Here is a 10,502-nt window from a genome sequence, read left to right as displayed (position 1 = left end):
ATTTTTAGGAAAAAAATTAGAAAACGAAGAAAAAAAAATATATTATTATTTGAGGAGGTTATAAACCTCTCTTAAAAGAAATTAAAACTCCCACAAACATTGTCAGTTAGATAATTTGAATTAAACATCTTAAGTTGTGTTAATTTGAGGGGGTTTTTTATACCCTCCGCAAAATAACCCCCTCTAAATAAGATTTTTTTTGTAGTGTATGTCTTATTTTCTCCTGTTTTGATGCTTGTGAATTATGATTTCTCATGTTTAATTGTTGAATATTTAATTTTTTTTTTTCAAAAAGAAAGCCCATGGATTGGCCTTGACCCACAGGGCTTTGGGGCTTTTTAGTCCTGGGGGCTTTTTTAATAAAAGACTTTTTTGGCCCTGTGGGGTTTTTTGGCCCCAACCCACATGGGCTAGGGCCAGGGCCTATTATTGGGGCCAATTTGACAGGTCTATGTCTAGCCTATGTAAATGTTTCTTTAAGTTTTTCTCTATTTTATTCATCAAATGCATTTTCAACACAAGGTTTTAGAATATAATTTGAGACTTTTAGTTTAACTTCCAAAGACATCGTTTGACGCTTAAATCTACCAAGATACATTGAGGGTTTGTTTGATCATCACTTAGCGATGTATAACATTCGTTTCATTTAGCAAGACTCTTTGGTACACTGTCGTTGAATCAAATTAATACTACTTTACAAGGCAACTTCAATATTATTAAGTTAGTAGTCAAGAAAGTAGATAGATTTAAAGTAACTCTGAGTCATTTCCCAACCAATACAAAGTTACATTTCAATACTTGACTCTTATGAAAACTCTGAAAATGTTAGTGAATTCTGTTGAAAATGATATGGCTTAGTTTCTCACACCAAGAGAGGGGTGAATTGGTAAAACTTAAAATCAGAGTCTTTTAAAAATCTTTTTTGCAAAAGGATGATCTTTCAAAACTTTCTTGAAACGCAAGGAATAAGATTTTTGAAATGCAGCGGAATATAGTCGACTACGTGAAAATTAAAGTCGATTGTGAAAGTAAAAGTTCAGGGATAGAGAAATCCAACGCAAGTTTTTATACTGGTTCGGCCAAACTGCCTACATCCAGTGTCCTTCCAATCCCAGGAAGCAAATGCACTATAATGATAAAGGTTTTTACAACAAGGTTTCTATAGCGACCTCACCGTCAAAATATAAAACACCTATCTAACCCTCCAATCAAAATATAGGCATATACAAACAAAGAACAACAACAAGATGTCCCCTCTCCTATAGTCTTTAATACTTTGAACAATCCTCAAAGTCTAGAACGTCGCACATCCTCTTCCTGTAGTCACAACAGGGCAACAACAATCTTCACAAGATTGAGAGAAACTGATCACGAAGTAAACACCTCAAGTGCAAGTTGATTAGACAGTCTAGGCACACTAATTCTTGCTTGTCAAGAAATTACCAAAGATGAACACCACGATCTTCTTGATCAATTCTTGGAGCTTTCACACGTTCTACAAGAGATCAATAATATGAAACAAATCAATCAAATAGTTAGAATCACAAAAGTCTATACAAAATTCAAATTTGTGTGTGTGTCTATATATATATATATATATATTCATATATATTCTCATAAAACTGACGCTCCTAAGTCGACTTTGCTACTAATAGAGTCGAATATATACTCAGACAGTTACAACAGATAGTAGTAGTCAAAACAACTTAATTGATTACACAACTAATGCAATTGACTCTCGATTAATGCTTGGTCAGACATATTAAAAATATAGTTGTTAGACATGACAAGCATTAACAGAATTTCAAAACATAACTAACCAAGTCGAATGTCTTGCGCACATAGTCGACTTCGTAACAGTTAAATGCATGGTTTTGAAAAACTTTCTTTCCAAAAATACTCACAGCACACTTTGAAAAAGTTTGTGCAAAGCCACGAGTTTTAGTCGACTTACTTCAAAATATAGTCGACTTAAAACTACTGTTTTGCCACACAATTTAAGTTCAACAAAAGTGCATGTGGTTTTCCTTTTTCAAAACATTTGTTATGAAATCATAAATAATATCTCATGTAAAACACAATGAATTTGCATGCAATGACAAAAGCAACACCAACATATTCTCATTTAATCATAAACATGAAAGCTATGAACATGTAACACATAAACACATATAAACACATGTGTTATTAATTATGTGTTGCCATCATCAAAAACCAGAAGCTTTAAGATTGTAAGGTTTGGCTTAACCAGTGGTCCCCCGATCAACAATCTCAACAAATTCTATCCAATGCTTAAAAATAAGAATGAAAATATATCCTAGTTAATTTGATGTTAAAGACTGTCTTGAGTTTAAGTGAAGAACAAATGAGAAACTTTGAAACAATTATAATAACATAAACTTTTAAATGGATTCCTAAGAAATCACCATAACCACCTAACATTAAAGGACCCAAATTCATTTGAGTACCTACATCCAAACCTTTTAATTGTTTTGCAGGAAACTGAGATGAATTGGAAATGTTTATGCTTAAGGTAAAAAGAAAAACTGAAGCATATCTCATAGTTCAAAGTGATCATGACACCTTGAGGAAAGGGTTTTTCAAATTCAAATAGATTTTGCTAAAGACAAAATCATCTGTATGAACAAACGATCTCATGTTTTGAAGTTTAATCAAATAAAATTAAAACATGTTAAAGATCATAAAGCAACCTAGGAGAAAAACATATACCCAAAACCCCAAGAAAACAAAACTAGAACCTGAACCCCAAACATAGAAATCATAGGAAAATACTTAGGTCCTAGGAAATAGAAAAACACTTAGACTTGAACAACCAGATGTTTGACTAAACGATGTCTTGTCTAAAAATATCTGAGAGAGTACTAAGCTAAACACTCAATGCTTATAATACATGAACTAGGTATTTGGCTTCTCTCGAAAACAAAACAATATCTTTGACTAAAACAATTAAAAGCCTTAACTATTAAAAGACACAAGAAAGCCTAAGCAAGCTAAACACTATTAGTATGCAAAGAGACAAATATAAAAGAAGCATTTACTTGAAACAAGATGATACCATGAGTGAAACAGACACGTCATCTTATAATGAAGTATCTATACCTTTAGTATCTTTAAATCAAAAGAGCTTAATTGTAAAATGCTACCTAACAGTAGGAAATCAAAAAGTACTCTTTATTTTGAGCGAGAATTAAATGACATTAAATGCCAATGTTAAAAAACAACAAAAGTGATAAGAAAAGTCATATTTGCTACATGCATAGTTTACTCTAATTTTACATATGAGCTATTCTACACGCATCCATAGTGCTACATATCAAAAATCAAATGTAGACGTTATAGACAAAAGAGATAATCATGGAATGTTCCTCTCTTGAAGCAAAGTATAAAAAGATCGTACAACCTACTTCAAACAGAGGACTGAAAAAGCATGTTTTCTTTAATAAAATTGACTTACACAACAATTGTTGTGAAAAGAAGAAAGAGAAAACACAAGCATCAAGGTTACGAACTACAAACGTTGTCTAGCGGACAAATATTCATAAAACCTATAAATAGAATATCTCTCACGAAGAAAATCAAAAGGATAGAATAGAGGATAGTCAAAGTGCTCAAAGCTTACAAAGTCATATCCATCCTAAAGAGAAGAAGATGGAAAAAAGCTCAAAGAAAATATTACATTTGAGTTGAAGAAAAGTTAAAAGAAGAACAAAGAGAAAGAGATACTCTCAAGCTTAAGTGTCAAATTTCTTATTATTGTAAGATCATAGAGAGAAACATTTGCGAGTGTTTAGACTGTATTGTATTGTATTCATATCCTTTCATGGAGAGATTTAGTCTAAACTACTTGTAAGCATGATTGCAATTCTAAAGAGAATTAAAACACTTACAACTGAATTCTTTTAAGTTGAGGAATCTAGGCGCGGTAGTCTAGTACCAGTAGTGGTTCAAATACTCATGGAAATCTCGGCAGGGTGTTGAGTATCAGAAATGGTACGAATACTTAAGAAAATCTCGGCAGAGTGCTGGGTACCAAGAGTGATGCGAATATTCAAAGGAAATTCGACGAGGTAGATGAGTACCAAGAGTGATACTAATACTCATTTGTAATCGTATGAAGATTATAATCAAACCTTCTACGGAATAGACTAGACGTAGCTTAGTTGGAGCGAACCGGTATAAAATCTCTCGTGTTATTCTCTCTTCTCTTTGCTAAGCGATCCTTTTAGAAAACTTGCAGTTGAGCTTTATATTTGAAAATATAAAAACTTTCAAGCATAAAAATTTCGTCTCAATCTTTTAGGTGTTATGTGTGGGAGAAGAGACTAGACGTAGCTTAGTTGGAACGAACTAGTATAAAATTTCTCGTATTATTCTCTTTTCTCTTTGTTAAATGAATCTTTAAGAAACTTGCAGTTAAGCTTTATATTTGAAAATATAAAAACTTCCAAACACACAAATTTCTTCTCAATCTTTTTTATGTTGTGTGTGGGAGAAGAATCAATTGTTCTTATTTTTAATTTGCAAAGAATCGATTATCCTCTTCTTAATAATAATAAATAGTAATAATAATAACAATAATAATATAAATAGTAATTTATTTAAACTAATTATATTTTATTTTAAATTAATTTTAATTTCAAAAATAAAATGATAATCATTAAATTTTATCGATTAACATATTTTTTAATCTATTATATTATTCTCTAAATTTCTTAAATTTTTCTCTCATCTTCCTTCATTCTTTAGTAACTTTCTAGGGTATGTTGTTTTTAATGATGAATTTGAAAGAAAGCAAGTAGATAAATTTGAAAAGATTTAAGATAAAGTTTATATTATTTGTTTTAAGGAATTTTAGAATGAAAGGAAAGAGATTTAAAAGTAAAATTTGTGAAAATTTTTAAATGGATGTGATAAATAAAAAATATTTTAATAGATTAAAATCTAAGATTACAATTTACCCTTAGTTAAAATAAATATAAAATAAAATTTAATAGTAATAATTATTTATAATATTAATATTATTATTATTGTTGTTTTATATTATTATTATTATTATTTATGTTTAATTACTCAAATTCTCGTTATTATTACTTTTAATTAAACCTTATTATTATTAATCACATCTTCTGCAGCTGGTTCATCTTCAACAACGCACATCTTCACCTTTTTCCACACCTCTAGATCCACCCGCTGCCACCAGCCCACACTTTCTTCAGCTTCTTCATCTTCAACCACTCACACATTCAAGCTCATTCACCACCTTTACTTCCTGGCACCACACCCACGCACCACAACCACAGCATCACCAGAATCAATTTCAAACGAGCAAAATAGGTTCTCATATATGGGACAAAATAAGCATGGACCATTTTATAATTTTATTTTCCATCCCTTCAAATCTTCTCATCTGTGAGGTTGTTGATGATCTTTCTCCCTCAAATCCGCGCCTGCAAATCCACCCAAATCGGTTGAAGCAAACGCACATAAAAGGTTAATAACATTAATCATAATTAAATTCGCCTAACACGCGTAACAACTTTAATATGCACAATATAGTTCGGCGTAAATGGCACATGTGTATATACATATATTCTCTAGTGATGAAAATGAAGATAGTGATCGCCATGCAAGAGCGTGAGTGGTACTTTTGACCTTGAGGAAAATAAAATCTCAAAAATAAATTTGTGTCAGTATAAAAAGGAAATAAATATATTTAACTCCTCAACTTTTATCGTTAATTCTCAAATAATTCAGGGCATTTCGGCAGAGAAATAAATCAGTGCAGAAATATCAAGTCCTCATCCCATCCATAAACCCCAGCATTCTTTCAGAGAACCAATATTAATTCATCATTCGTGCCACTTTTTAAGGTAACAGTAGATGCCTAATTACTGATGCGGAGTTACAGCATGAAAAGATAGAAAACACAGCGAAAACGGCGGCAGGAGAAGATATTTAATGAAATATTAAAGTCATTTACTTTGAATATAAGAGTAACTAGGATGCGCTTTCAACGTATAGTCCTTTGACCTAAACCATACTCTGGGACCAAAAATAGCCTTATGCCATCACTTGCCTGTAGACGAGGGTAATGAGAGAAACACTACAGTGTACATATATATATGGAAGTGTGAACTACGAGAAGTAAATTCAAAAAGACGAGAGAGATTTGATTTGGACAACAGGTGACGAATTGTTAACAGTGGAATTATCTGTCCAATTCTTTTCACCCCAATGCCATAACATGCTCTCCCAAAAACAGAAATCCTCAAAGCACGTTTTCAATCTTGGATCCTCTATCTTGATTTTCCAGTGACCATCACTGTAGTTTCCCTTTTCTGCTTGTCTACGATCCCACTCTAATGAAGCCTTCTGCTTGGACCTAAGCAGACAGTACTTATGCAAGTTTTGTGGCATTGCATCATGCACCTTCCACCATCTTGCATGAGCCACATCACTTGCAAACTCCTGCAGAATGTCCACATTCCAGTTGCAGTCATAGTCTCGAAAGCAAAGCCATGGTTTATAACCCAGATAATGGATGACATAAAGGATTGGTGGATCGGCTCCGAAGAGACGGGTTTTCATCACTTTTTTCTCTTCCTCATCACCTTCCCAGAAGTGCTTCAAGAAGTTCATATGTTTTGGAATCCGGTGCCACCATGTGAAGATTTCATTAAGATACCCCTGGTCCCCTCCATTGTAGGAGACAATCTCATTGATGTGATCCATAAGCAGTTGGAATGTACAATTTGATGGTTCAACCACCATTACACCCGAGTTGAACAGCGTAGCATTGTTTCCTATGGCAGTTATTTCAGGCATCTCAAAAAGGAAATCGATATTTCTAAGAATTAGAAGGTCAGCATCAATGAAAATGATTTTATCATAATCTGTTAGCTGCCAGAGACGGAATTTGCTGTAGTTCCACTCGTTGTATGCCTCTGGTTCTGCTTTTGGATTCCTGATTCTTTGGATTGTGTGAATCTTCCATCCAGCAGCCTCCAAGCCACCTCTATGATAGTCAGTAATCGTGTCGTCAACAAGAATCACAAGATCTCGTGTAGAACCAGCCATTCGAATACTCTGAGCAGCAGTAATAGCTCCACAAACATACAAGTGTGCAGAGTGCAGGATGGTTGCATAAGCTTCTCGGTGTGGCCTTTCTGAATAGAAATTTTCTGGTAAAAGAATATAGTTAGTCTCTGATCAGTGTATCCAGTTAATTTCATAGATCAAGAAACTTCAAAGGCAACGGAATAATATACTTTCAGAAGCCACATTGCCTTTCAGGACTATATCATAAAAGAAGTATAATAACCTAAAAAATAATTTTGATGCAACAAAACAGGATTTAATTAATTTAAAAGTTCATGTTTCCAGTGACACTACAAAGGAAATCTGTTGTGACTTCTTGGACTTATTGTGCATACACCATGCTCCTCGGCCAACCTTTTATTTTCCATTTTAGTCTTCAATAAAGAAAAATGTGGTACACTTAAATTTTGAAACTCAAACTGATTATTGCTTAAAACACATGATGGAAACATGATTCAGGGATAAGGAGACCAAATGAAAAGCAAGGATGAAATGAGAGCATAGCGTAAGAAACATGTTTATTTGAACCTGACCTTTAGCCTTCATAGGAACTGCTAGTTCACATGAACCAATTGGTAGCTGCAGCTTATCCCTCAGTCTATTCAGGTTGGGTTCATAAAGCCAGGCACTCCCTTCACGCTGTATAAGGTCCTTGCAAGTAAATAGATTTGGAATCGGGAAGCAATCCGTGACCAAAAGGACACGCACTGGATGATATCCTTTGGAAGAGGCAGCAAGTCTTGCAGCTTCAATTTGCAAGTGCAAACGAGCTACATCTCTTGACCAGCGTCCCGACTTGTGGCAGGGAAGCTTGACAGCAATAAGATCAAGCCGGGGCTTTCCTGGTACCTGAATCCTAGGTAGAGCTGGACAAGTAGGGAACTCATATTCTTCTTCTTCATCTATCCATTCGGGATACAGAACTTCCCAAGTAATATTACTTGAAACATAGTCCAGACTAAGGACTACATGCTCTGCTTCTGGTATCAGCTCCTTCCAGTGGTCATTCTCACTGTCATTGAAGTTTAATAAGCCAACACCCTGATATGTGTCCTTATCCTTCAAATTTTCGAGAACATTAGATATTTGGTTCCACTCAATATTGAGAAATGATGCATAGCGTGAATCAATTCCTCCAAATCCTCCTCTCCAGCTGTTTATAAAAGTTGGCCTGCATAAAAAAAGAAGAGAAGTTAAGACAATGAAAGATGTAACCATACTAAATCACCCTTTACGATCTGAACAAATAAATTGCCGCAGTATTTCAAGAACACGAGACAAAATCTTCGAACCGGCACACGTTTATACATAGAAAGATTCAAATTCGTAACACCAAATGAATTCTCTTTCTAATACATACTGCAAGAAGAAGAAATCCAAGAGCAAGCTTCACCTTCCAGAAAAGCAAAATTTAAGAAACAAAACTACTTCGAATATACAACAGCAGGAAACTACCAGAGCTCGAAATAGAAGGATGCAAAAAATGTGAAAATACGGAGAAAAACAAAAGACATACCGCGACATAATAGAGTTTGACAAATGATCGGTATTGTAAACAGCTGGAGGATGGAAAAAGGTAACCAAGGTTCCCAATATAACAATAACCAAAACTAATTTCCAATTTGGCCTGCATGTTATACTCCTCTCTTGGAACGGTGTATGCAACAACTTCTCAACATCTTTGAAATCTTTACTTCTTTGAGACCTTCTCTTGCCGGTATCTTCACTGCACCAACAAGAAAGAAAAGTAAACAAAAATTCAGTATCCAATAAACATGAGAAACAGTCCAAGTAGCACGAAATCCTCAAGACCAATGTTCAATTTCCCTCATCATTATTGCATTGCTGAGATACCAAGATCCTACGAACATATCGTGCCAATTCTGAATTACGACACAAGAAATACAGTTCGCCGGCAAAAGATTCCGTTATCTTCGTAGAAATAAATAAAAGCAAAAATTGAAGTAGATATCTAGGATTTCGAAATTCTCTATAGCTCAAGTGCTAAAAATAGATGTGACATCTAGAATGCCGTTCACACAAGAAGATTAAAAACAAACGTAAAATTAAGTAAGGCATGAAGTAACGGTGCAAAACCTAAAGGAGGCGGAGGAGCGATGGCGCGGCTCCACGAAGTTCGGAGACGGTCCCCTCATTTTCCGATTCAGTTCAAGGAAGCATCAGATTCGGATACAGAACGAGGAAATGGCGAGGGAAGAGGAAAAGTTGGAAGTAGAAGAAGTGAAGTATGACTGGATTCAAATGGAGGAAGATCAAACCAAAGAAACAGAATTGAAGGAAAGACCAATCGACAAATGTCGCAGAGGGTTTAAATGCAGCGTTTGACGAGTTTGTAAGAAGCAGAAACAGAGAGACCTAGTCTCTCTCTCTATACATATATAACTCTGCTGTTACACTCCACCTTTAATAACTTGAAAATAATCACTTTTTAAGATCATTTCACTGTTGCTGATTCGACCAATTATCACAAGCAAAAACTTCTTTTAACAACACTTTTTTAACAACTTTTTCACAACACATATGTGACAGTTTGTGATTGGTTCGTTTTAAATATTTTTTAAACATAAATTTAAATAGATATCAAAAAGTGTTGTCTATGATTGTCCTTATCACAAACCTAGTTTTTTTTTTTTCTTATCTGGAAAGCCTACTGTGTGTGAATTTAATCATTGTGTTACTGTGAGAGTGGCAAGTTTTCACATATTACTAATTTTTAATTTTTATAGCTGCAATTTTTGTAAAATAGAAAAAATAAAAATAAAAATAAGTCAGCATAAACATAAAATTTAAAGCATAACTATTTATACTCTCTAGTTAAAAATAAAATACTATATAAAACTAGAAAACATAAAGATATGCCAAAGAAATTCCGCCTTCTAAATATTTATTGGATTAGGAAACAGTCAACACTATTTTAAGTATTTATTATCATTAATTCATACATTTTTATATACCAAGGTAGTAATTAGTTTTGACCAAAAGTTATTGTTAGTGTGTGACAGGCAATTTTTTAATATTATATTACTAATGACCCAGAAATCTTTATTTTATTTATAAAAAATACGTTATTTTTTAAAAATAATTGTCATTAAATTATAATGATGTTCAATGTAAATTTTGTTATTCTTTCACCGTCAGCTTTGTCTGATGAAAGAGTTTATTTGACCAAGTGAAAAAGAAAATGGAAATAAAGTAAGAGAGAAAAGAAACTAAGTTGTTTCAAGGGAGAAAAAGTTTGTGATTTTGAGTATAATGTTTTGTAGTTAGTGTAACTGAAAAAAAATTTAATTATATTTTAATATATTTAGAAAATAGTTTATAATATAAACTTTAAAAATAACTAAATGTAAAATATAATTTAT

At 33.3% G+C, this 10,502-nt stretch overlaps 1 protein-coding gene across 2 annotated transcripts; it reads right to left on the bottom strand.

Annotated features, from left to right (window-relative positions):
- Positions 1 to 6,113: 6,113 nt before the first annotated feature.
- LOC106762945 (putative UDP-glucuronate:xylan alpha-glucuronosyltransferase 3) lies at positions 6,114 to 9,517 on the bottom strand. 2 transcript variants are annotated; one of them, XM_014647076.2, is made up of 4 exons: positions 9,217 to 9,517; positions 8,636 to 8,845; positions 7,653 to 8,290; positions 6,114 to 7,202 (listed from the first exon to the last, which is right to left on the bottom strand). In XM_014647076.2, the coding sequence occupies exons 1-4, from the start codon at positions 9,273 to 9,275 to the stop codon at positions 6,172 to 6,174; spliced, it is 1,938 nt and encodes a 645-aa protein (XP_014502562.1). In that variant the 5' UTR covers positions 9,276 to 9,517; the 3' UTR covers positions 6,114 to 6,171. The 2 variants fall into 2 exon arrangements, with proteins under 2 accessions (XP_014502562.1, XP_022637918.1); XM_022782197.1 differs by having other exon boundaries at positions 8,636 to 8,840.
- Positions 9,518 to 10,502: the final 985 nt, after the last annotated feature.

This window comes from Vigna radiata, chromosome 6 (genome assembly GCF_000741045.1).
Source record: "Vigna radiata var. radiata cultivar VC1973A chromosome 6, Vradiata_ver6, whole genome shotgun sequence".
Lineage (NCBI taxonomy): Eukaryota > Viridiplantae > Streptophyta > Magnoliopsida > Fabales > Fabaceae > Vigna > Vigna radiata.
Note: the sequence above shows the minus strand (reverse complement) of the source record. Positions and strands in the feature narration are given on the sequence as shown.